The sequence below is a fragment of the Parus major genome, chromosome 5 (genome assembly GCF_001522545.3).
Source record: "Parus major isolate Abel chromosome 5, Parus_major1.1, whole genome shotgun sequence".
In the NCBI taxonomy this organism is placed as follows: domain Eukaryota; kingdom Metazoa; phylum Chordata; class Aves; order Passeriformes; family Paridae; genus Parus; species Parus major.
The window spans coordinates 23,038,563-23,065,819 of record NC_031774.1 but is presented as its reverse complement, the minus strand read 5'-3'; the positions used below and the strand labels follow the sequence as shown (position 1 = coordinate 23,065,819).

The following is a 27,257-nucleotide window of genomic DNA, read 5'->3' as shown; positions in this document are numbered from 1 at the left end:
AAAATGGATGTGCTAAAGCAGCTGAGGGTGTTTGGCCTGAAATTTAGTTTGGAAAAGTTCACTGGAGCCATGTTGCTTAGTCAAGATGTTCTAAAGGTAACTAGCCAGATTCTTCCAGTTACAGAAGACCCTAACCCTTCCCCTGTCTTTCAGCAAGGATTTGTTCATCATCTCATATTAATCCTCTTTGATCTGCTAAGGACCTAGGTAGCTTGATAAAGTCTCACTCCCTTGCAGCCCAGAGGTTTTCAGCTCCTTGTAGCCTGGACCTGGATATGTGTTTCAACACATGGCTGCAAGTTTTTTCTGTTACTCCTTTTTCGGTTTTGGGTTGATTTGGTGCAAAGTCCCTCTGAAGTCACTTTGCCTTGTATTGTGCCACCTTACTATTCATGTTTATTTTGCACAACCTTTGTTGCCAGCCTGCAGTGGGTATTTTCCATGGGTCAGGGTGGGGTTTTGGCACCAGCTTTGTCTCACATTCAGCCCCATGATCTGTCAGCAGCTGGTCGCAGTGCAGTTACTCTAGAAATGATCACCTAAAGGTCTAAGTGGAATGTTCAAGCCCATTTCGACTGCAACTTTCTTCACAAGCAGAAGGGATTTTTGTAGCCTACTGTCCCTAAGCATAATGCCAGCAGCTCCACAATGGCTCCACAAAAGCAACCAAGGCAGCTCCAGTTCGCTCAGAGCCTGCTCTGCAGTTGGGGGGCGCTGTGGGAGACAACAGAGCTGAGCTCCACAGCCTCACAGCTGTGGCCTTGGGCCAGACCTGCAAACAGGGCAGGAGCAGAGGCAGTGCAGGACTGCCGCATACTTGCACCTGCCCCTGTGCTTAGTGCCAAGCAAAACAGCTACAAGGACGCAGGGGAGGGGAAGTGGGATGGAAAGTAAACTGAAGCAGCAATGGCCCCAAGCTCCAGGCAGAACTGTGGGAGTGCCACCCAGAGCTGGAGGCTAACCACGACTCAGCTGCCATCCCACAGCACAGCTGGCCAGTGGGCTCTGTGACCCAGATTTTGCCTACAGGGCAAAACCATTACTGGGTTAGGCAAGCCCAGCTGCTACTTAGGGGAAATGGGTGTGATCCATTGTAGAAAATTCTAACTTCCTCTTCCTAGAAAATTCATCATCAACAGGAAATCCAAGCTTTGCATGATACTTCCAAAATTCGTTTCCAGGAAGATGCCAGAACCAAATGAATTATCTGCTAACCACAGGTGTATGGGCTTTCCACAAGAAATGGCTTTATTAAAAAATAATTATTCACTGTGTTGCCCATCAGGCACAGAGATGCATTTGTATTTTATTTACAAAAAACGTGGGGGAAGAACAGGCTTCATGGGCCTTCTGGAATTCAGGCACAGCAATTAGTTTATGTGTATATGTCTCTGTTCACACACAAAACTTTTGGCATGGCATGGAGGGCAAGTTTCAGCTAGAACCTTTGTGGTTAACAAAACCTCATTTGCTTCTGTGGAAAACCAAGTATCCAGACAGAGCTATTACTTTAGTATAAAATCATTAGATGTGGGTTGTTTTTTTTTTCCCCTCCTTCCCTCCAGCTGGATCTCTACTACACAGACTCTCTTTTACTAATCCAGATGGTTTTGGGTAGCCAGGACTAAGTGCCATGCCTGTTTTTGAGGTATAGTCCAGCCAAGCAATTTTGCATCCTCAATGTGTTGTCTGCTGTCCATTACTTCAGCTCTTGGCAGGAATTTCTGATGTACAAACATTCCTTAGGAAACTTGTTCACGTAAGATGCAATATGTCACTATTTCTGGAAACTTTCAAGCAGCCCACTATAATCAGGTGGTCGTGTTTTCCTAGGACAAACAAGTCTGTTCAGACTTTGTCCTGTGGAATTTCGGGTTATTTGTACTGTAATCAGAAGTCCCATCTGCTGGACATTTTTGTCCTTTAGCATGTTCTGGCCACACCTAGTTCCATCCCTGATTACAGCCTGACTAAAACTCAGGAGTTAAAGTCAATTTTCCATGTTACCGTCCGTAGCTCCCTTCTACCATTTTTTGACCTTGAATGGAAGTCTAGCATTAGTGTTTGAAATATGCAGGTTGATCAGAGAAACTTCAGTATTGTTTATAGGACATCTCAGCTCATTTTAGTGCTGTTTTAGTCTCAGTTCTGTCAGAAGCCTGACAGGCATGGCTCTCTTCACATTCCAGTGTGCTAGGATAAAGGAGCAACAAATCATTCCATTGTGGGTCAGCAAGTGGAACACTTACAATTACTGCTCTACACTAATGATACTTTTACTTGGGACATAGAACTGAAAGCAGAGACTGGATCTTTAAATAAAGCCAAGTGCTTATATACCAACACCTCTAATTACATGGCATAAGCTTAGAGACATCTTCATATATTGAACCTAGAATACTAATTAAATTCATAGCAAAATCCAGGCATTTTTAATGTAAGTTGCTTAGATATTTAATTGCCTTTTGGAAATACCTTCTCTTTTATTGAGAAATGACATAGTAGACTCTGAGCAAAACACTTCATCCTTATTCTTTTGGTTTGCACCCCTCGTCCCCAGTCATAAAGTACAGTGCTAGGGCTATTTCAAGCAAAACTTTTCAACTGTTAGTTTCTGTGGTCTCACAAAAGCACTAAATAGCATTAGTCTCCCATCTCTTTGTCCATGGCAGACTACACTTCAAGGCATCCAGTATGCTGTAAAAAGTTAATTTCTGTTGTCAGCCAGGCATTGAGATGTTTGTGATACTTTAATCTTCATAAATTGTTTGAATATGTCCATCGCCTCCTCTGTTTCAGTCTACATTTTGGCTTACTACCCGCTGTTAACCCAATACTGTGTTTACACATTTAATCCCAATGTTCACCCATGACTTCAGACTTTCTTATGTGTAGCACCCATTTTCCAAACAGCTCTGAAGCGGTTCACCCCAAGTGGTTGGTGGAGGGTCAACTGAGTTTTGTGAGTCTGACTTAGCCAGGTCACTCCCACTTGCTGGGCCAGAATGTCACTACAGAATTTTACCAAAAACTCAAAATGCATTTCAGCAGCAGTTTCAAGCAGATGTACTAAGTCATTTTTAAGCAACTGCTTGTTTGCCTTTGTTTCTCCAACAATGGGAGCTTTTCCAGTTTTTTGTTCCCTCAAGCTCTTGGGCTTACCAGTCCCTACACTGGAATATGTAGAGCACTAGGATCAGGATGCTAGCTCTTCCCAGCAGCCTCACAGGCTTTCAAAGGCAGAAGAACAGGTGAGATTAAGATGTCTGAGATACATCCTTCCTGCTGAATGGCACTTAACAACTGGGCATAAGTGCACTTGCAGCAATTCAGAACAAAAAGGGGAGTTACCCCTCTATAGGTATTTTGTGCCAGCCAGCCAGCAGCTTCCACAGTGTAACCCTCATCACAGTGCAGGGGTCTTTGGCAAAGCAGGGAATGCACTTCTACCCCTATGTAAGTCAAGAAGACATTGGCAAGGCAAAAAAGAGGGTCTTGGCTGTGCACTAAGTGCTCTCGAAGAGAGGTGAAGCCAAAATAATCTAGATGCATTAGAAATCCCAACATACACAAGTGAATTTAGGAATCCTAAGCAGAACAGCACTGGAAAGTGCCTGTAGTTTTGTTAAAACCAGCCTTCAGCACGTGTAAAAGCCTATTTTAGCTCAGGCAGCATTCAGTCAACTCCAACTTGCTGCACAACAGGTCTCTGTTCACAACTCATTAGCCTGAACAGCCACACCATGCAAGACAGCAGCTTCTTGCTCCTGTGCTTCAGCTATACTATCATCCATTCCTGGCATTATCCCAATAAATATGAGGGCAGTGAAAAGGGATGTTCAGGTTGAAGCTGTATCACTTCTACCAGCTGTCTTACCAAGGAAGTCAACAAGCTTTCAGGCAAGGGATACTGAAACCTTATAGAAGACCTGTGAGAATCAAGGGCTTTCTCCCAGTCAGCTTGATGGACCTAAAAAGGTGAAACTATAGTAGAAGTTCTCTATTACTCTGCATATCCAAAATTCCTTGAACAGGAAGCCTGGAGGCAGGGAAGACCTCAACACCCTATGGATGCATGTGCATTGAAGTCAAGGAAGTGTGCTTTCTTTCTTTTATAAAGCTCTATGAAAACACTTACCTCCTTATCTGAGTGCAAGTCAAAAGGATCAGTTTCTTTCTGCACTCCTATGCTACTGTAGTGCTCAGAAAAGTCTTTATTCATCCTTGTTTATTTCTTAGAAAATCCCTACAGATCTAGATGTTTAAAATGAAGCATTAGTTACATGGAATATGTGCCTTTAAAGTCCAGAAGCTGCTGGATATACTGCATAGGTGGGCTGGAGCCAGGAGTGACCCAGTGACCTCTGCAGGAGATGCTGGTATGGCTGTGAGGCACTGGCAAGGCAGCAGCAATCATGATCCAACCTTCTCAACATAATTAGCAGGATAGAGTCCAACTTGACCAGTGAGAAGTCGGCCCTTGCACCAGCCCTGCTCATCTTCCTCACTAATCTTCATTAGTTCTTCACCTAAAAGTAAGAAGTAATTAGGAGGCAGCCATGAGAAAGGTAGCATGGTATTTTTACCCACCTAAGATGACTTGATAAAAAACGAGACTATTGGTTTCAATCATCACACTCTTCTCCCCTTATCAACACCCTTATGATAATGCAGTTTAATCAAAGCCAGAATCTGGCAACTGATCTTTTCAATATTTACGCTCAGTACTATCACCTCGGCCAAGAAACTTAAACAGACCTTTGCTTCTTCTGTTCAGCATCAGAAATCTTTTGTGCCCTATAGTTCTGTCTGCTTTTCTCTCCCTAAGGAACATGCTTACAAGCCAGAATGATCAGACAGATCTGAGACATTTTTTTTCTTAGTGGCTTCTCTGATAGGCAAGTGGGAAGGAAATACAAGAAGCTGCAAAGCTCTGGCTGTTAGGACCCAAAATGCTTGTTCCACGATGGAGTGTCTGGTTTGGCCAGTAAGGCATGAAATCAACTTATATATCAGACTATGACAAGGAAAGACTTTTAACACATCTACTTTGGGAACAGGCAGAACGATCCCTTCCTCCATCAGTAGAAAGTCATACTTCTGCCAGAGAGGGAGGTGTGACTGCATCAATAGGCACATCCCACACTGGCAGAATCTCACAAAGTCACTGCTGTTAAGCTGAAGCCTTACTGGTATGCGTTGCCCAGAGCAGATTCAAAAAGGAGATGACTACATCTAACAAGTCATACCCCATTTCAGCTGCTGAGTGGAAAGAAAGAACAAAGTCAAGCTCTAGAGCACCCCTATTGCAGGGTATTTCAAAACAACAAGTTAGTGTTAGGAAGTTTACTAGTATGGTAACACTGCAGCACAGATACTGGCCTCAAGCACAAGGCTCTGCTACTGAAGGACTTCAGTGACTTTCAATGGGTGTGTTTTGGAGAGGTATAACACAGAGATACCATGTAAAACTCAAAACAAGCAAGATCAGAAACACTCCCAAGATCACAATGTCCACTTGAAGATGAGAGGGGGGCACATACAAACTTAAATTTAACTAAAGGAAAAAAAGGGGAAAGGTCTGTTTTCTCCAATGCTCCATCCTCTGCTGCAAGCCAGGATCTCCATTCTAAAGACACCCATTTTGAGCAATAGTTTGCACAGCTGTTTTCTGCCAGCTGACCTCTGCCTTCAGTAGTACATGTCAGTCAAGTGAGCTTCTCCCAAAACATCTATCTTCACATTATTATTTGAAAAGACAATCCAGAACACCCATGTAATTTTTATATCAATGGTGCAAGGGAGAACCGTTTAATGAAGATTAAAGACACAATTCAGAATAAATGAGATTAAATTAAGAAGAGGCAGGCGTTTGCTCCCCCTGCACTTTGACCAAGGCCTAGTCTCTTTCCCTGCAACCTTGCTACCTCTTTTGGTCTAGAAAAAACTGGATTTCCCACTGTGCCACCCACCTCAAAGGAGCTGGCAGTGGTCAGACCAAGGGAAGAATAAATGTCAGTTTTCAAGTGCACATCTGATTCTTACAGAGTGTTTCAATCATTCAGTGAGCCCAAGTGAGGACAGTGAAAGGTTAGTAAGAGATTAGTGCTTCTGTACCTGCTTTAAAGCTCAGCTCATCAGCCTCCTGTCCTGTGTAATCATAGAGTGCTCGTACCCGTACACCTGGTACCTTTAGGTCTTCCTCGTGCCCATTGGCATCCAGGCACTTCTTGGGAGTGTCCTCATCTGACCACTCTGAAATGTCTTCCTTCCCTCCACTGTGTGTGTGGAAGGTGAGAGGGGAAAAGATGGTTGTTAGCAGGTTGATCTTTCACCCACCTCCCCCTGAATCATGCACCCCTGACTCCCCCTGAGACTGCTCTGCTATAGACAGGGTGCAAGAGGCCCAAAAGTCAAGGCAAAGGCAAACATGGAAGAGAGATCCCAGGAGATACTAGATTTTGTTGAAAGCACCCCAGCATTAGAACCCTGAGGGCCAGGAAGATAACTCACTCTCAAAGTATTTTCACACACGCACACTCTTCATGACCTCCTATTCTAGCAGACCCTCTCACACAAGGAAGGCCAGTCCTAACTGGAGAACCCAGCTGCATCCAGAGTTATTCCAGCCAATAATAAGAGAAAGGAAAAGCAACGTTTTGCATCCTGAAGAGATGTCTGGAATTATGTTTTCCAAGTCAGGGACAAGAGCAGAGGGGAAGAGCAGCAGAGTACAGACACCTGGAACCCAAAAAGCCCTGCAAAGGCTATGTTCCATACTAACTTCACATGGGCTGGTGCCTTCAGGGTGTCATAGAAGAGGCTGTTCTGCTCCTCTTGATAGGAAAACCTGTAGATTGGCAAATAGGGCCCCTGAATCCAATTGACTGTGAAATACAGTAGTGGCCTTGAAAAATCTCTGTATCCCCATTCTTCTCTGCTCAGTTCACTTTGGCCAGAGTCTACCTTTTAAAGCAGGACAGCTACTGGAACAGTAGGATGAGTCTGTTCTGCCTCTCCCTATTCTCCAGGCTTGCTTCCTTGATAGGGAAGCAGCTATACCCAAACTTGTCAGTTACTACTCAGCACCATACCAGGGAGAAACAGCAAGAATTTGTTGCTTTCATTTAGGAAACCACACAACTCCCAACTGTTCTCACCCTGTCTGAGTGGAAGAACTGGGGAAATGCATGCCAGAATCAGACAGCACTAGTCAGACTGGACTAAATCTTGTCACTAGAAGGATCTTTACCAAGAAGGCACTTTGTGAGGCAGAATGTGCTAGACAAAAAACCCTAAAAACCCAACAAAACAAACCCAAAACCAAACAGCTGCCCTAAACTGCATTGTCTACATGGTCTTTTCCAGAGTGCCACAGGTAAGGCCATGGGCAACAGACAGGAAATTAGGAAAGCGATTACTCCTATCAATCCAACTCATTCATGACTCTAGGCAGGACTGTACTTTTGTATCCCAGAATTCAGCCTTTACCTTGTCTGCAGAGGGGTCTGTGAGATAACACCATCTCGTGTAGGCAAAATGCTGGTCAGTGTGACATCATCTGCCATCTTGCCACTCTTCTCCTTCTTGGTGATTTGCCTCTGTGTTTCGAGAGACCATTCCTGTCCAGGGAAAACCAGTAATACCATCAAGCCACCCAGGTAGAAAACCTCTGTGCATCTATTCTGCCCAAGAAACATAGAACAACAGAAGACCAGGATGTATTTCAGTAGCAGCTGAACTGGTCAGGTCAATAGCCTTGCTGGTATAGCAGGCCCATTTCTGTTGAATCTCAAGGTGCAACAAGAGAGATTGTGAGAAAACACAACAGAAAGCTGTGCCACAGCCCTGAGCACCACCTCCTGTTCTTTGACCTTGCAGCTGGATGGTTGGAGTATAGTTTGGCAGCCTGTGTGTGCCCCTTTGGGCAGCAGACAGCTTGCAACACAGTTTCAGAAGGGCTCAGCATCCCAAGCCTGCTGAGCAAAGACATAGTCTTTCCAACACAAGACTGGTAATCTCCAATTTCAGATAAGCAGCTAATTGTTTGGAAATAGCAATAACACACTCTACAGTGCTACCCCCACCTCAAACTGAGGCCAATTCATAGCCATGCCCGGTCCGTGAGTGTTGCGCCACCACTTCAGGTCCTCCTGGTTGTCTGCAGCCATGATGACTTGGTGGAGATCCCGATACAATGCATGAAAGCTACAACCAGAACAGACAGAACCACCAGTAATTAAATCTCTCAGCAGTTTTCCAAAAAACCAAGTAGGAAGGAAGCGATCAACCTCATGCACAATTACATAGCATCCTCAATCCCACGTCATTAAGGATGCTAGAGCAGCACCTATTCACCCTAGGAAGACACAGCTTCCCTTACTGGAGAGTCAGCCTGGCAAACGGGACAGGCTTGTTTGGTGTGGTAGTGCCTCTTAAGTGCCAGTTCTCAGCACAGCTCATTAAATGAGCACTGAAATAACTCAGTGCATTCTTGCACATGGACAGGGAGGTGGCTCAGATTTGTTGCCTCTACCATAAAAGGGGCACAGAAGATTTTTGGCTGCACCTATTACCCCTGCACAACCTCGCTTGGGGCAACTTTTGGGCTTACAGGCACTATTTCAGAAAAGCTCTCCCGATTAAGGGCAAAATGGGCGGAATAACCATCAGTATTGGAGGGCAACAGAGCTACGCTCCTTAGCCTGGGATGACATATAGCAACATGGAGGAATTTCATAGGATAGAAAACATACATAGGACAGTACTGGACAGTAGTGAAAAAGGAAGGGTTCAAAGGCAGAAAATCCTTCTGGGGAAACCGGCACTGTCTACAATCACAGACCCCAGCACCGGTCATTCTGAAGAGACCAAATGCCAACCCTAAGATACACTTAAAAGGGGAAGGAGCAAGATCTGGCTGATGCAAGCAAGCAGCTTCCAGAGACACCAGAATTGGCATCCCTCACTGTTGTAATGCAGTTAGGAAAGATGGTATGACCCAAATAATGTACCCCCGAAAATGCAGACTTTTAAGTTCTTTCCCTTATCTTGTTCTCCCCAGGTCCCCTTATTCGTTGTGTAAATTCCCACACTCCTCTCCCCTGCCTTGAAAAAGAGCTGTCTATCGATACCTTTTCCTTTTTCCCTCCTGCCATCTCACCCCAAAAGAATAAAACTGCAACTGCTGTCTCAGCAAAGGGAAAGAGCCTCGTTTTTATGGCCTCGTCTGGCAAGCTAAAACTACCTCCCCAGCCTCCCTGCCCGCTGTGGGGTGGACATGGTAACAGAGGGGCTGGGGACAAGGTTATAATAGCACCTCACCATTGCCTAAGCACTCCAGGCTGGGAGAATTCCCCTCTGCATCAGGGACAGTACCTTTCACTGGTGGAGAGGTTGAGATGCTGGTGCAGATTCAGAAGCATCTCCTTAAAGAAGCACAATCGCTTGCGCTCTGCCTCCTGACAGCTCTCAAACACTTGCTCCATGTCCTCCATGTAGCGGGGATTGTAGCGGTTCAATTCTTCCAACATCTTCTCATACTGATCCTTGCACTGTAGCAGGAGCACAGCAATGGTGAGATGTGTTGCCCTGATGGCAGTAACAACGCTCCCTACTCTGGCTTGGGACTGACAAGCTTTTTTTCCCCTCGCACTGCTAAACGAACGCACCAAAGAAATAAGAAGAAATGTCACAGCTGATGCCCAGTCCATTGCACTCCTAGTATTCTTGCAGGTTTTCTGTTCTTCCTTGCTACTCTCCTCCATAGAGGGCCTTCCACACTTTCTCTCTTGTGGACAGATCAATCAGCTATTTTTGGTACCCAACTCTTCAGCTCTACAGGTTCCACCCCTGGACCAAATCCCCTACACTTTTTTCCTTTCTTATTTTAAATTTATTTATAAATTAGGATCTTGCCTAACTCCAAACTGAAGTCTCAGTCTAGCTCACTAAGACCTCAGATGATGGGATTTCACATCTTACAAGGCTTCAGGCAAGTCATTTCACTGAGGGACATTACCACCAATGCTTCTTCCTTGAAAGGAGTATCCTTGTGACCCCCCCCACCCACACACCTTCTCAGCCTCCTGAGTGCACTTTTCTACGCGCTCCTGCAACTTGCGCATCTGCTCCTGTGAGACGGATGAGTCTGCCTTGGCATGGTTCTCCCTTGTATGGGCCGTTTTCTCCTCCTTCCGGGCAGCATGATAGTTTTTCTTAGAAGTCTCCACCTGTAGGAAAAGGGAGGCGGAAAAAGCCATGATCCTGCCCACACTGATCTTCCAATACTCAGAGGAGACATGTTAACGTTTGGTAGAGTCTGCAGCAACCTAACAAGAATGCCAATTTGGCATTTAGTAAACAATGGTCCACTGGGAAGAGGTACCTTCAAATGATCTCTTTTTCAGTGTTCACCTGCTGTGCAGGAATACAGAACCTGTTACCAAAGTCTTCCCATATGGGAAGGAACTTATAAAACCAAGAGACCCCCGAGACATCCCTCCCGCTCTCTACTCTGGCTAACCTAGTTTGTTTGCTCAGTGGCTCTTGAAATCAGGCAGCCAGCTCAACTACTCTTATTTCTCTTTTCCCATTCACATTTTGCTTACATCTTTCATCTTCTTCACCCAGGGTTTCTGGGCCTTGCGGAACCCGTCCTCTGCATCCTTTGTTTCCTTGAAGCCTCCAATCATCTGCTTGTGGTAGGCCTCCTTCTGCCAGGCCTTGATCTTATCCGAATCTTCACCAGCCAGGTGGTTCCGTACAGCCAAGTGAATTTCACTCAGTTTGTCTGCAGCTGTCAGGAAGGCATGCCAGGCTTTTTCCAGAGTACCATACTGCGGACCTGCAGGAACAAGCACCAGAAGGGCTCTTATACCTACTGCCCACAGAAGGGAATGCAGATTCTTTTCCCCCTACATACATCTCAGTATGGAGTCACTTCCCTAAGTCTGCCCCACCAAACAAGTCAGCACTGACTGGTCTCCACAGTCCCACCAGGCAGCATCTAGACTGGCTGTTAGAGCTGGATGAGATCGGCATTTCTTTGGGCAGCCTCAGCTGTCGCAGATGGTGCCTGCTAGGAGAAGGGTTCTGTAGAAAATTTTCTTCCCAAATCTGGCCTGAGCTTCAGAACAAACAGCAACATTAGTTCATGACTGAGGCTAGGCTGCTGCTCCACAGACCAGCAGGTCCTTTGGGACATCTGTCCCATTGATTTCTGTTACTCTGTGAAACACTATCAGTTTGAGCACACTGCCACTAAATCGCAAGACATTGACAAGAGAACACCTCTCCAAGTGAATCAGAGGACTGACTACAAAAACAGGCAAACACACAAAAAAGACATCCAAGAAAGTCACCCCCTTCCTGGGGAAGGGAAGCCTGTCCCTCAAGGAAACTGTCACCTCAGTAAGAGAACACTCAAAGAGGGGAGTGCAATGATTGCTTCCTGCTCCCAGCCTAATATGCCAGCTTTACCTCTCTCCACATTGGTCCTCCACTTACGGGACCACTCTGTTAGCTGCTGGGCATAGTTCTTCTCTATCTTGGCTCGCTCCTGGAAGCAGGAGATAAGGTCATTGCAGAGCCGGTACCCATCATCCACACGTTTCACTGTCCGCTTGTAGTTTCCAGCCTGAAAGTTCACACATTATTGTTTATACCATACTGTCACATTCCATCAATACAGACAGCAGCAGGTCCATCATTGCATGGGGAGGACACACAGGCCCTTCTGAAACCAGCATCTGGACCCAGACCCTCCTTTGGCAGCCTCAGGCAGACACTGCACTGGAGAGAAGAAGATGAGATGCTCTGCTTGCTTCTCCCACTGCTCAGATCAATGTTCAGCTGAACAAGGAACTCTCATTCCACAGTATCTGTGGAAGAAAGAGTCACTACTCCCTGCAGTAACACACAGCATGGTACTGAACCTTCCCACAGCTCCTCCCTTCCACTCCCCAAGGGCAACATGTCACCCACAGACCTGGAATTCAACCACCTAATTCCACCAGTGGGTGGTAAGATGACACTCCTAACCTCCCTCACACTCCAATTATCCTTCCTTACCTCCCAGAAACTGCCCCCAGGAGCCTCCCCGCCAGCATCATCTTCTGATGACATCACCCTCTTTTTCTTGCAGCAGAGAATGTTTGCAGATTTCAGTTAACCTGAGAAGAGAGAAAAGTGACTTCAAACATAGTGCTGGCTGAGCCTTTGGAGACAGCATAGTTCTCAATGACTCTTGGAGCTGGAGGAGCCCAACTTGCTGCCCTGCAGTCAGGTACTGTCATCAGTGCCCCTCCAGCTGCATATAGCAAGGTCCAGCAGAGATGCCCAGGGCTGAACTGGCCTCCTCCCTCCCTGCAGACAAGAGGCCTCCTTGGCAGGCCTGTAACACATTGGAAAAGGAAGTTGTAGAAGACAGTCTTGCCAAACCTTGGCTGTGCAGATATCAGAGATGCTCATGAATCCAACACTCTTCAGCAGCATCAAATACTTCTGCAGAGATTCCTTTCTTAACCAAGGTCCTCAAGAGGGTAACAGAAACTAAAGCTATTTAAAATTTGCCATGAAAGATTTTAAATAAGTCTTGTGTCAATGGAGATGACTCCAGCTTCCCAGTATGACTCAGGATTACAGGATTACAACAACTGACTGGGGAAAACAAGGCTGAGCAGTCAGCAGGCAGGCATGTCTTGAATGGGGAGGAGCCCTATAAGCTGCCCACCAGCTGAGCTGGGCTTGAGCAGAAGTACAGAAACATGCTGGGGCATACCCAGCCAAAGGGCAGCACAGCACAGATGCCTGTTACCCAGCAGCACTGCATCCCTAGAAATATCCCTGCACAGCTGCGCTCTTCACTACACTCACTGCATTAGGCTCAAAATCTAGGTTGGAAGGTAAAAGGTTCATTTCATTCTTTGCTGTCTCAGAACTTTTGCCCATTCCCCTGTGCTAGCCTGCATTGCCAGTTTGTTCCTGATGTGGTATAACACTATGAATTCCTTGGGGAGAGGTTCAGGGTTGTTCTTGTGCAAGAATGAGAGAAGGAGTAACAGGACTCAAGCCCAGTCACTTGCTGACAAACCCAGTTCTTTCCAGACAAGCCCAGGTTAATGCAGCATGCATGGCCTTTGCTGTCACTTCTCCTCTTGCACATTCCTAGTTATAAAAAGCTTCTCTCACACCCCAGAGAGGTATCTGCTCATTGTGCCAGCCCACAGAGTACACAGCAGAGATGAAGATCAGGTCAAGAGTCCATCTCCCACCTCATGCTAATCCTTCTTGGTGGCATGAGCCGCACAGTGAAGTGATTTCCAACATTTGGCTATGTTTTCCCAGTGTCATCCCATGAAGTGTGTCAGAAGTATATTAATGCTGTTCCTCTGGCCTTCTTCAGAAGGCTGGAAATGCTGAATTCCAGTCACTAAAGCAAGTTGTTAAATGGGATATGACATTCAGGTACATGAACCTTGAAAAATTAATTCCTCCACCATGCTACCAGCTGTCCCTGTCCTCCTTCCCCACCGTTTGTCATCTGTCTGCAAAGCCATCTTACAGCCTCCAGGGCATGCAACTCTACTCCTGGCCCCAGTAACTACATACCTGAAAGGTGAAAGATGCCGCAGGGGAGCAGTGGGAAGCTGGCAAGTGTGTCTCAAGCTCTTCAGACTCTGAAAAAGGACTGAAAGAGACAGAGATAGACACGGTCAGACACTCCTTTGCAGGGATGATGCCTGTTCTGATGCACTGCAGTCCTAGGGGTGTCCCTTTTCTACCAGCTACATAGGAGGGGCACCCTCGATATAGCAGCTGCAGCCACTGTGCCTCCAGAGATGCCATGTTCCAGCACGTAGGAGAGATGCCAAATCCTTGTGTCACAAGATCTAGCCCCAGAGAGAGCTAAAATAGAAACACTGGGGTGGCTGACAGCACTGTGCAGGAAAGGTAGCATCACAACAGCTGAGCACTGGGAACAGCTTGGGCCAGAAAGGCCTAAAATAAGCACGCACCCCAGGCACCCCACATGGGGCCTGGTCCCCCCTCTCTGGACAGTGTCCAGTTTAGCAAACCCCACCACCTCCATGTCCTGCATATACTTTAACACACAGCTGCCTTTGGGAGAAAGAGGGAAAGACACACACATACCTTCTCCAGTCTTTTTTAACTAAAGACAAAGAAGGTTTATACACAAGTCAAAGAACTTCATAATTCTACATAAAGAAAACAAGAAAACGCCACCAAAACTTACCAGAATGCAAATTCTGGTCTACAGTCCCTTTAGTAGCAGAGCACCTGACACAGCACTGGTAGGATGTGGCCCTCTAGAGCAGGAGAGTTTTTTTGTCCCTTGCTTCTGTAAGCTGTTCCCATCACATTCTCAGAAATACTTTACTTTGCTATATTGTACAGGTAACTGTCACCAACTGTCACCAGCTTTCCACAGAGCAAACATAAGTAAAAGGTCTACAAAGGCTAAGAGAAGCAAGGGCAGAATAAGGCATTTTTGTTTATCTCACATTTACATCCCTAGGGATTTACCTCAATGTAAAAAGTTCATTCATTAAAAAAAAACAAACAAAAAACCTCAACTATAGACCAACAAAAAAATCTCAGTCACCAATAAGCACTCAGCTGAGGCTGGAAGGTTTGGGCAGCTGAGAGTAGAAACTGCAAAACCTGGAAGTGGGATTTTTAGCCAGATGATAAGACCATTTTGAGAAGAAATGAAAGAAGGAAGGGAAAGTTAAGGAAGGAAAGAATAGCAGACTGGGTGATTGTAAATTAAAGACTTTTGGTGAGGAAGGGGAGGGCAAGAGGTTGAAGGGGAAGAGTTGTGACTCTGAGTGGTCCAGGTCACTGGATAAAAGCTCACCAAAAACCTTATAAGTCTTCCAAGTAGTCCCCAGTAAATCCAGACTAAACATTCCTGAAATTGCTATGATTAAAAAAAAACTTAATGAAGTTATGTAAAAGTGTATCTAAAACCCATCCTTTCTTTCTCCTGATGAAGACATAGATCAATTACACATGACACATGAATGCTGTATCACTTTTTCCACTCTACTCCCCCATCCCCACTTTATCAGGAAGCAATGAATCACAAACGTGCCTTCCATCTCTGGTTTCCAATTCAGGCTGACTACATGGTACTAGAATCTGGGGGGTAAATGTGGAAAGCTGTTGTATGGCAGTATATGCTTATTCATTTGAGGGGCAGTCAGGCTAAACAAACATCCCAAACCTGAATCCATTCTTTCTGCGGTTTCCATGTTAGAATTTGAGTCACATCTGCTTGCTTTCTCAGGAGTTACCAACTCAACCAGATTTACTATCCTTAATAGGCTCTGAAATATAATAGCAGCTGTGCTGGATCAGACTAAGGTTTATCATGGCCTCATAGCCTTTCTAGACAGCAGCCAAAAGGAGATACCTTCCCTTGCTTTGACAACAGAACGAGCATACATGATGCCTCCCTGCACGCTCTCCAAGCCTCTAACCACTTGCTGACAGGAACTTCCCTGAGCTGGATATGCCACCTATGAATGAACACTCAACGGATTTCTCTTCCATTAATTTCTTCAACCTGCTTTTGACCTCATATGATTTTTCAGCATCTGTAATATCAGGTGGCAAAATATGCCACAGCCTAAGGCTTTACTGTAGTCATCAGCACAGAAGCTGAGGGGAAAATACAATGAAGTGGTATAATATTTCTACAGATTAATCTCCATGACCTGAGTAGCAGTCAGTTGAGCACGTATTTCCACAGCAGTTGTAGAGCCTTTATAAAAATCCAGAAAAATCCAGTTTGGTAAAAGCAAAAAGGTCAAAGAACAAGAAGGACCCTTTCCTGCTAGGCTTTTTCTGGACTTTACATACTTCATGAGCCCATGTCAGTCAGCAGATCAAAATGGATCTGCATGCAGACATCGGGAAGGTACTTAGTACTGCACAGAGGGGCTGAAAAGAACAGCTGCTGCTGTCATCCTGAGTGAGCCCTAGAAGAGCAAGTAGATAGTCCACCCCTTCATGCCTGTCTATTCCTGAAATACCACGTGGTGTGAACCAATAAGGGTTTGAGAGCAGGAAAAACCCAAGTTTCATGGGAAAGGTAAATATACGTGCCAAAGCTGACAAAGAAGACAGCGATACCTCATGGAAAGCCTGATTTAGCAAAGCCACCAAATGATTCAGGAGTGCTGGCAGAGCCTGTATAGTATGAGCAACATACTGGAGTTATATTGGTCGACTAGAGTTTTATGGCGGCTAGTACGACATACAAGACTCTTTCTGATGTCACTGCCACCTCTGCTGAGAGGAGGCTATCTAGAAAATTCATATTTGCAGGGCAAAGGAATGTTTATTCCTACCTTCCCACTTTATCATTTCTCACAGTTAAGAGCTACTTAAGTCTTCACTGCAGCTCCTACAAGATGAGGTCTCTGAAGAAGAGGGAGAGACCACATTGTTATTCATTTCATGCCTCCAAAGAATTACCGATAAAGGCATCACAGACACCACTACAGTCAGCAACATCAAGCAAACTCAACCATGCAAATAACAGCTATGACTATTTCCACTTGCTGTGTTAGAAAAGATACCTCCCTTCTTCTCCCACATACCTGCTCTCATTTAGGAGCCAACATAATTATTAGGCCACGCCTGCTATCAACTCCCTATTAAGTTATCAAAAAGTGCTTCTTGTTCTTTAGTTACAGAAAGGTGGAATAGCTCACGACTGTCTCACTGCTACTGAGCTCCACTCAGGAAAATACCAGAGGGCTCATCGTGATAGAGCTGTTCCTACCTTTAAGCCATGTCGTTACTCTCACTCATGATCCAGTCAGGGACACATCTCAGACCACAGATCCCTGCCCTCAGACAAAAATGTCAGGCTAAAACCTTCCCCTTCAAAAACATGTGAAACCCTTTATGCCTTGTAAAGTGTACCTTGTTGTTTCATGCTTTCACAGCATCTGTGGAACAGGGTCCTGATCCACAAAGAAAACTTCTAGATCCAAAAGTAATAATAGCTCTTCTCCATTGAAAGCTTTCCCTCAGGCAGGTAAACCACAGAAATTCTCTTCCATCTACACCACATTCCGATACTTCCAGCCTCCAAATGCCCAAGGCACCACACTTCTATGCATTGCTTGACTGCCTCCTGAGAATCCTTGTGAGCAAATGTTTTCCTAAGTTCCCCAAGATCAAGCCTCTCAACTCTTCTCAAGGGCTCAAAGGGCTGCAGCCCTGCCCGAATTCATCCACAGAAACAAAGCTTGCATATTGCACCAGACAAGGCCTTCTGCCCGACTTCTCTTCCCTTTCCCAACTGCAACAGCAAATGCTGGATGCAAACACACGTAGGAACAAATTTTGTTACGTTTATCTAGTAAATGGGGCTTTGGTGGAGCCACATTTTTATTGCGGATCAATTCCTATAAAGGAGCTAAAGCCAAGCTAAGCAAAAGTTTTACTCAGTAATAGATTGCTACTAATTCCCACCTCAAGACAACTACCACCACAAAGCAGAAATTTGATACTTTCTGCAACCAATTTGTTTGATTCCTTGGCTATATTTCTGTACAGCACACAATGGTCAACATATTTTTTCCCTCCAAAACCACTGGCACTCTGGTATATGTGTCAAATAAACGTTTCAATCTGAACAATCCAAATACACAAAAAGATGGCAGCCCCCCTTCCCTTACAGAATGACTAGCATGAAATCCCTTTTTCTTTTCCTTTTAACTTGTCAGAATGAAACTAGAGAGCTGAAGCCAGGAGGTTGCACGTCACTCTAGCAATGCAACAAACTCAATTGCTGTTGGTACAGCAGAGCTAGGAAGGTCCCCAACAGAGAGAATGAAATGGGGCATGGGACAGGGTGTCCTTTCCAGACTCACCATCTCTGGAATTGCACATCCAGTAGGTCTGAACCAGTAACTGGGATGATGCCCAGTAATGTGCTCTCCACTGCCATTATACAGGAGGTCTGGTATTTACAGGCATACTCTCCTTTCTGAAGAGGGGACAGTTCTTGTCTACTGCTAGAAAGGATGCCAAGTAACATGAAGATCCTCCAAAACTTCCCTTAGAGGTATTTATCTTACTGCAGTGTCACGCCCTCAGCAGTCACCTGACTGGGAAAGGGACTAAGCCAGTGTTTCCCAGCCTCTCCCTAAGGACTGAAGCCTGCCAGAGCTGTCTAATACAGTTTCAAGCCAGATTTCAGCTCATCTCTCCAGCCAGGGAAAGGTCAGAGAGACAGCAGGCAGAACAGTAACTACACACAGAGGTCACTTTAGCTCTGTGCAAGCCTGTAACAGAAGCCCATCTCCCAGCCCATAATGCTCTAGAGATCATGTGACTGTCCACTAGCAAAAATTTTCATGATTATACCGAAGTACTAAAACACAGGCAAGATCCTGTTCCACTTGAAGGGCTGACCCCCTCAGTCCAGACCACAGCTTCTTTAGCTTAGTCTTCATATTCAGACCAAGCTAATGTACTGGTGACAGACATTCTCCATGTGCCACCCCAAGCTGTTGTCTAAGTATTCATGCAGAACTCAATCCTTTCTACATTTATTAGCTATTCCCTGTCAGCAGCCAAGACTACAGGACAGGCTGCTACTAATACATTGCTGCTGATCAAGGGGTTAAGATTCCTGGCTGACATAGCTTTACCAGGAAGAAATTGTTTCACCAAGAAAAGGAAAAAAAAAATTATTTCATTTCCAATGTGATGTAGAGGATCTTTAATATTACAGGAACACAGATCTATTTTGGTTAACATGACAGTATGAGACAATGTTAATGAAGGAATGTAGTGGGATATCAAGGTACATGCTACAGTTTTTTCCCAGTTGTTCTTTGTATTAAAAGAAATAAATTATTATCTCAAATACAGAGCTGAAGGAGGGAAGAAGCCGGGGCTGAACCACTGTGTACCATAGTCAAACAGGGCAATAGGCTATGTTCATTTTTATTCAAAATGGTTGCTGGAATAATTTAAACATGTATTTGTGTCTGTGTGTTTAGCAGCAGCAGCAGACAATTAGTAAGAAGCCATACACACATAAAAATTACCAGGAACAGCACTACCCTAGCTGCTTTCTTAGACCTGTGAACAGCATCATTCCTGTTCCACTCATTAGTCACAGCATGCCCACTTTCCACCTCTCACACTCTCTGTCTTACCACTCTCTCAGGGCAAAGTTTTAACCCAGGCAGATATTGAGAACCTGTAATCCCTACTGTTCCACTTCCCAGCCTCTTCACTTGTTTGCTTCTATGCTAGATATTTCCCAGGGTACTTCCCACCCTGCTGCATCAGTCTCTGCAAGCAAACACCGAGCTTGCCAGCAAATATATGCACCTCCCTGTTCATCAGATGGGACCCCAAACAACTGAAAGTTCTTTCTTCTTAAATCACTAATAAACAGGTGCTTAAAGCTCTAGTGAAAGTTAGTACATTCCTCTTCAGCAGTCTCAATCCACACTGAATGCAAACATTTTCCAGGATTTAATCTACATCTTATGTGGTAATGTTTTTTCTTACACTTATTGACTGGTAAGATCAATAGTCCATCCTATTAATACAGTTGCCTGGAACTTGGTAAGTTATTGTAGTAGCAGGTTGGAGCAGTCTACCCTCTCCAACTAGGCTTGGAGTAAGAAGTTTGATTTGTTTGGATCTTTATGTGAACAACACTGCTCCAAACAGAATAAAATGCCCTGGACTCATCTAACCCTGAGTAAGGAAGGCAGAAATAATGGGAAGCAGTGATCAGGGATGTTTCCTGTGGCTGTGGGTGAGGAGTGGGTAAGGGGGCAAACTCCAGTAAGCTCCTGCCACTGGAATATTCTCCTGTGATTGAATCACCTTGCAATGCCAAGAGCAGGGAACAAGTTTACATGAATCCACTAGGAAGTCCTAAGGAAGCAGACTGTAGTCAATGCAATCAAACAACCTTTGTGGGAAACACAAGCCAGTTAGCTCCATTCTAACACTGAGCTTCTGATGGTTTCTTGCTTCACTAGACTGCACAGCAGTCAGAAGTGTCCAGCCTTCTCTGCTCCCTTCTCCCACTTGGAAGCCACAGTGAGTTTTTAACTCATCCACAGTTCTGCAACTTCTGGGTTTCCTTTAACTATAGTTGTCTTTTCCACTGGCTGCTTTTTGAGGAAGGGGAATGGGAGATAAGAGTTGACAAGAAATTTGTCCTTCAGACCAAGTGTGTGGCAATCTTACGGCAAATTATTTCAAAGTACTGCATTTCTTTATCTATGGTTGCATCAAATAGATTTCTGGTTTTACATGGTAAAATCTGATTTATTAAAACTGCTTATTATGTGAATACTTTCCTTCCAAATATTCATATAATGGAGACAAAAACATGAAAGATCATCCTCTAGGCATTTTTGAAGTTCATCCAGTTCCCTGCAGAGTTTTGAGTCCCAAACAGTCTGCAGAAGGGAGTACAACCAACTCCTTGAACTGAGAGCTGAATAAGATAAGATTGAGTGCTAGGGCATCTCTTATGGTAAAGAAGAATGAGGTTAATGCATCACACCCATTACTTCTGTTCCAGGTGTGACCAGTTCCTCCACTTGACAGCAAGGCTCTTTTTTCACCTTTTGTTAACAGAGTTTATTCTGCAGGAAAATCTAAAGAGCATAAAAACAACTGCAACTTAAGGCAGATTTCAACACCATATGAAATGGAAGGACTGTAGAGTAACTGTTACACAGAGTCATTTTGCATAGTCTTTTATGGAACCAAACATGTGAAAAGAAAGCATCATTTGCTCTGTGGACTGGAGAGAACTTGTATTCCGTTCATAACATCTCCTGGTTCAAGAAGTGTTTGGCAGATCAGCCACTTTGGAGGTATTCCACTTCTAAACATATTCATACACCTTTCCAACAGATTTCCCAGAGATACACAGAGGTAACCAGGTTGAAGTAGGAAAGCCATTAGCAACTGGCATGCACTGTGGAAATTCATACTTCATTGAATCATAGAATGGTTTAGGTTGGAAGGGAACAGAAAGATCATTTAGTTCCATGTCCATGGGCTTGGATGCCACCCACTAGACCAGGTTGTTCAAAACTCCATCCAACCTGGCCCTGAACACTACCAGGGATGGGGCATCCACAACTTCTCTGGGCAACCTGTTCTAGCAACCCTCTGAGTAAAGAATTTCTTCATAACATCTAAATCTCTCCTCTAGTTTAAAAGCATTCACCTTTGTCTGATCACCATCTGCCCATGCAAAAAGTTGCTCTCCCTCTTTTTTATAAGTTCCTTTTAAGTACTGAAAGGCTGAAATTCTTCTACTGAAAGGCCATGAATACTTCACACATTCTTCTTGAAGTTCATTGCCCTGCATGTTGTGGAACAACTTTTATCTACTTTCATAGTATCTGCACAGAAACCGCTCCTTAGTATCAGTAGTGCCTCTTAAAATAATTTTTTGAATCTCAGGCTGAAAAACAGGACTATTAACACTTAATATTCCAAATGTTATTCAAAATATTTCAGGAGAACAGAGGGCAAATGGGGCAATGAGCCCAAAGTGCACACGTGACAGGATAGATTTTAATGTTCAGCATCACTGGAATGTCATTTACTTTCTCAGTCCACTGCCCAAAGGAATGATTTCAGTTTCTGGTCCTCAGAATTCCACCTGACATGTGAGGAAGGAACACTGGAAGGCTTTTTAAAAAAACCAGAAGCACAGCAAAGCAATCCAGTGGGCTTTACTTCCCTGCAATGCTTCCTGAAGCAGCTCAAAACCCTAGCTGTTTGCTTGCATTGAGTAGAAGCTGCTGGAGTCAACAGCAAGCTTTCACATGGGTTACCACAGCTCACCCATCCTCATACAAGGCAGAGCTGATTGAAAACATCAAGAAGCAGAAATAAATACCTGTAATCATTCAAGAAGTGAAATATGTTACATCTTCTCCCAAACCTCCATGGAAGCTTCTTACCCTTGTCAGAAAAGGTAGCAAGGCTAGTTCAGAGCTCTGCACTTCAGTACCGCAGCTGGTGCAGCTCAGCACCCTCAGGAGGGGGAGAGGTTTGGCCTGGCAGCAGGGGTACTGTACTGAGGGATGGCAGGAAGTTACTACCAACAGAAAATCACCTGTAGGTGACTGAAGGGACTGACTACATCCCTGAGAACCCAGAAGGCAAGTATCGTATCTTCCTGCAAGCAGGAGAGACATAGCTTGGTCAAGCTCCCAGTAGGGACAGGACTGAGGAGGATGAAGAGTTGCTAGCACTGTTACTTTTGGGTTGCCTGCAGCAATTTTAACTCCTCTAGCCTGGAAAAACTTAGCTGCAATAAATAGAGTCCTACCACAGGCACCTATTAAGAGAGCATAAAATCCCCCACAAACCTAATGCCTCTGGATCCAGGCCCCCGGTACCATGGAGATCCCTCACATGCCTTTTCAACAAACGACAGTGCCCACTGACAATCACTAGATTTAACACACGAATTCCAACTATTCCAAGTCTGAAAGACTCATTCCCATCGTCCTGTTCACAGCAAGGAGAAACCAGTGAAGGCTCAATGTGATTAGGATGCCAGTCACATTTACTGCCTTATAGAAGTGCCCAGCTTCAGCCCACATTTCAGCATGAAGGAACTTGAGATTAATGTACCAGTCACTGAAACAAAGCTGGATGATTACAGCAGAGGATGCACCAGGTTCTTTGCACTGACATTTTCCTTTGTGCTGCTGGAAAAACTTGTGCCCAGTCAGAGTGCATTTTGATGTTAAATTACAGGGATCACCATGCTGCAAGGTAGTGGCAAAAAGCTACCACTTGAACAGCTTCTTAACTGCTCCAAGGATGCCAAGTTCTTTTGCAATTTGTCAAAGAGCAAAATCCTAAATTCTTCGTAAAAATTTCCACATACAATAGTCACTGTTTTCTGACCCATCCACTAAAGTCTTAGAGTAAAATATTAAGGCTTTTTTTAATCTATCTGTCACAGTTGCCTCTCACAGAGTACCCTCTACACCCATCACACTGAATAACTAGTGATAAAACAGCTTGCCTGATCACAAAGTGTGTTTTAAAAAGATAAGACTCCTTAAAGGGCTTAAACAGCTCTCCTATTGTTTAGACATTTCCCCATGAACTCTCAAGAGCAGCCCAAATTCACAGATCACTGATCAGCTGATGGCAAAAATAGAGGCAGTTTATTAATGCTCTCTGATCGAGAGTATAGCTTTTTCCACTCGGGCTACAAGCAGACACTTTTAGCTTTTGAGGTCCCCAGTTCAATCCCTGGATGTCAGCCATGACATAGACCAAATGGTTCAAACAACAACTGAATCATCTCCAGCCCTTGAGATGGCCAGAATAAAGAATATTCAGTGTTTGCCATGCTTGCTGATATCATGAATTCTGACAGAAGCTCACATCACCCTGATGTGGTAGTGAAGGCATTCTTACAGCTTTGCATTTCTTAAATAGTCCCATTATTGTATTACTGATCTTGTACATACATACATTATATATATAAAAGCATGTATGTATGTAAATATATATTAATTTTCTGATATATATTTTTCTTTTTGTTGGAAATTCATGATCATCTGGGGAAAGCCCAGAAGGTTCAGGCTAGGTCCTGTACAATCCACAAAAATCTAAAATAACTAAAAGCAGTCACTATCCTGTGAAGAAATTAATTTGGGTCCATAAAATTTTCAGGCTTTTATGACTTGGTTACACACAGGGTCTGCCAGTGAGCTCCAGCATTTTGGCATAGTCCAGTCACACACAAGCCTATTCACTTGTTGACATTTGATAATAGAGTTCCAGACGGGCAATTGTTCTCAACCCTGTACACAGGTGACACACTGAAGTTACTGCTTTATACAGCCTGAGAAGGAGACAGTCTTCACTTGAACAAGTGCAGGCAAGCCAGAGAAGCTCAAACACACAGGTCAGAAGAAAAAAATTTAAAAAGCCATTAAAGCAATACAATAGACCAGGCACAGAATAGGGAAGGCTGCAGGCAGCTGATTGAGCTCACACATTCATTCTGCTGAGTTCCAAGCTGCAACTCAAAGGACAATCTAGTAAATATTTTGGGGAACTTCTAGATAAATACCATTAATTACACAAAACACTATCAAAGCAGACTCCATCTCACACAAAGCAGATTGTGGACTTCAGGGAAAGGTGAATCTTTGCATGAAAGAATGTGCCCAGTTATGCAACTCATGGGGAGAAGCTCCACTTTTACTCCACCCAGAGACCAGCTCACACCTGGAGCAAGGAGTATCTGGACCCTGTCATTTTAGCCCACACACTGCAGTTGTGCATTCTGCTCTCATTCCTTCCCAAGAATGACTTGAGTCACCCACTGTAAGGCTTAGTGACTTCTTACTGACACTTCGATTCCAGGGTGGAGTGGGAGGCTCTGCTTGGGTTCTGTACTGCAATCAATTACCATCCTATCAGAAATTCCTGTGTGTGAATTAGACCGGCAGTTGATTTGAAGGGAAGTTCATTTCCAGTTTCAGGAAGTAGGGAGCATCAGTTTTACAAGGAAGGTCAGAGAGTGAACAAAAAGGCCAGACTATTTCCTAGGGCCAGGAACAAGGGTCTGGCAGTGGTCAGTTAACATCCCCCGCCCCACCAAGCCCTGAGCCTTCTTGCATGCCTGAAGAACTGAAGCAAGCAAAGAACAACACATAGTTGGCACAGAAAGTGGTGGAACAGGTTAATGCGTTTGGGCCACGCTAGCTTCACTTATCGATAGCTTTGCAGAGATCATGGAACCCTCCCCTCCCGTGCCCAGTGACAAATCAGACTGTCTTCTCAAGCACTGGATATTCAGGCCCATTAACACCCTCCCTTGTTTATCAGCTTTCTCCTGCCCTAGGCTGGAGAGGGCACGGTAACCCCAGCAGCCTGCCAGGGGCCCGGTGACACGGCCGCAGGCAGCACCCCTGGTGCATGCCCCTCGCCCTCGCCCTCCCTGCTGTCGGTAGCCAGAAGAGAGGAAGCTGACGAACAAGGACAGAACTGTCCCATCTGCCGAACTTCTCCATCCAGCTGCCCGGATTCCGGCTCACAGACCGGCAACACGGACGCCCGAGACAAGAGACTGCAGTCCCGCGAGCATGGGCCCCGGCGCGGCCCCTTCCCCCAGGGGGTCCTGGGAGCCGCTTTATCCCCACTCTCCACAGCGCTGCGAGCGCCCGCGGCTCCGGTTTCAGAGTGGGAAGCGGCTCTGCGCGGATCCAGGACAAAGAGGCCCCTGTCCCCGCGGCAGAGCGGAGGCGCGGGCTCCGGAGGGAGGGAGAGGGAGCTTCGGCAGCCCCCAGTGACGGGGCGGCGGCAGCGGGCCGGCCCCGAGAGGCCGGCGGTGGGGCACCCACTGAAGCTTAGAGACGCAGAGAGCGAAGCTCCGGCGAGAGCTTCTCCAGCCCCTCACGAACAACCCGCCGGGACCGCTGCCCTTCCCAGCCCCGCACGCCGCCGCTCCCGCACCTACCGGGGGTCTCCGCTGCGCCTCCAGACGAACCGCGCCGAGCCGCCTCCCAGTCCCCTCCTGCCCACAGCCAGCGCCCAGCCGGGTACCGCCTCCCCCACCCGCCCCCTTTCCATGAGGAAAGTTTTCCCTCACAACTGCCAGCGCGTCCCGAGACACGCTGCCCGCCGCGGGAAGGCGGCGCCGGGACCAGGATGGGTTCTGCTGCCAGGACCCCCAGCACCCCACGGAGCACAGATCCGAAAGGCGCCGTGCCCGGGGTAGCGAAGCCCGCAGGGGTGACCCCACCGCTTACCTCGCAGGCGGCGCGGCGGGACGGTCGGCGGGCAGCGGCCACCTGGGGGAGGCGCGGGTTGAGCCCTCCCCCTATTTCAGCCTCGGGACTGGAGGGTCCCACCCCGCCTACAGCAGCTCCCGTGGGGCGGGCCCGGGCTCGGGGTGTTCCGATGGTAGCGGCGGGGCAGCTTCGGCACGGCTCCCGCCTCCCCGCCCCCGCCGCCCGGCCCTTGATCCTATTAACGGGAGCGGGCTCTGCCCAGGCAGGTGGGGTCGGAGGAGGGTGCCGGGAGGGCAGCTCCGGCTCTCGTCGTCGTCCCCCTCCACCTCCACACCGGGGTGGGCCTGGAGCCGCGGGATGAGGAGGGGACTGAGGGAAGTCGGCCTGGCCGGGATCCCCCTCGTGGCGGGGGCGGGAGGGAGGCAGCCCTGGAAAGAGCTGCCCGCTCGGCCTAGCCCTGAGTTTCGGCTCCTGTCCGTGAGTTCGTTCATCTCTGTGCTGTACCGGCCAGCTGACCTGCAGGGCCCGGAGCCGTCCAGGTGTGTTGGAGCAGGAGGCTCCCCATGGCCGGCTCCCACCCAAGTGAAGTGCTGTGGTCTCCCTAGTAAGAGTGGCATGGGTCACTCTCCCTGGGCTTAGAGGGTGGCATCACCTCAGTTCGCCTTGGCATCATTCTTTCAGCCCGATCCTGCTGTTTTCAATCACTCGTCTAATCCTCTGAAAACCTCTATCTGAATAATTCGGACTTCATCTTTAAGTCCTCAGAGCCTTTCAGATGACACCGTCTGTTTTCTAAATGCCAGGGAGTTTGCCTGCCAGCGTTTCTTTTTGTAACGCCAGGCCCCAAGTGCAATTTCCCCCGGGGCAGCGTTTGTACAAGGAACACTAGGAGATCTTGCTGGCCTGCCTCCTCTTGACTTCTTCCCATTGACTTGGGACACAATTCCAAGAACCAGCTGTGGGTTTGCAGTGATGTTTATTCAATTGCTGGTAAAAGGAAAGACTGAGAGCCTTGCAGAAGGAAGAAAGAGCATGCCATAGATCTTCTTCTCTAGAGCAGTATTTGAGTGTTTTGCCTTTCTTTACAAGTGCACTAGATTTGATAAGAGCCAGAAAAATAACTCTGCTGATGCCCTTCACATACAGTGAAATGCTGTGTCAGAAAGTGGACATCAGAAACCATTCTGCTTAATTTCTTCTGAGACTAATCCTCTGTTCAGTTTTACCAGCATGGGGTCCCTGGAATGTGGACACCCATGACAGGTCATTGCCTATGCTGTCATCATGAGTATCTCTTAAAAAATGAGGAAACATGCTTATCTTGTCCTCAAAGTTAATCACAGTTGAGAGTATAAGCAACAACTTTGTCTTTTACTGAAACAAAACTGAACCCAACTTTTTTGCATAGATACTTCCTAATTCAATTAAGTTCTGAGTTTTTGG

The 27,257-nt window shown here is 46.1% G+C and overlaps 1 protein-coding gene across 3 annotated transcripts; it reads right to left on the bottom strand.

Moving 5' to 3' along the window:
* Positions 1–1,223: 1,223 nt before the first annotated feature.
* PACSIN3 (protein kinase C and casein kinase substrate in neurons 3) lies at positions 1,224–25,957 on the bottom strand. Of its 3 annotated transcripts, none has more exons than XM_015629772.3 (12): positions 25,833–25,957; positions 13,612–13,690; positions 12,073–12,173; positions 11,482–11,638; positions 10,611–10,846; positions 10,077–10,232; positions 9,379–9,554; positions 8,088–8,208; positions 7,492–7,622; positions 6,785–6,850; positions 6,118–6,278; positions 1,224–4,529 (listed from the first exon to the last, which is right to left on the bottom strand). In XM_015629772.3, the coding sequence occupies exons 3-12, from the start codon at positions 12,124–12,126 to the stop codon at positions 4,414–4,416; spliced, it is 1,374 nt and encodes a 457-aa protein (XP_015485258.1). In that variant the 5' UTR covers positions 12,127–12,173; positions 13,612–13,690; positions 25,833–25,957; the 3' UTR covers positions 1,224–4,413. The 3 variants fall into 3 exon arrangements, with proteins under 3 accessions (XP_015485258.1, XP_015485259.1, XP_015485260.1); XM_015629773.2 differs by lacking the exon at positions 25,833–25,957 and adding an exon at positions 25,541–25,618; XM_015629774.2 differs by lacking the exon at positions 6,785–6,850 and having other exon boundaries at positions 25,833–25,956.
* Between the last annotated feature and the right edge of the window lie 1,300 nt (positions 25,958–27,257).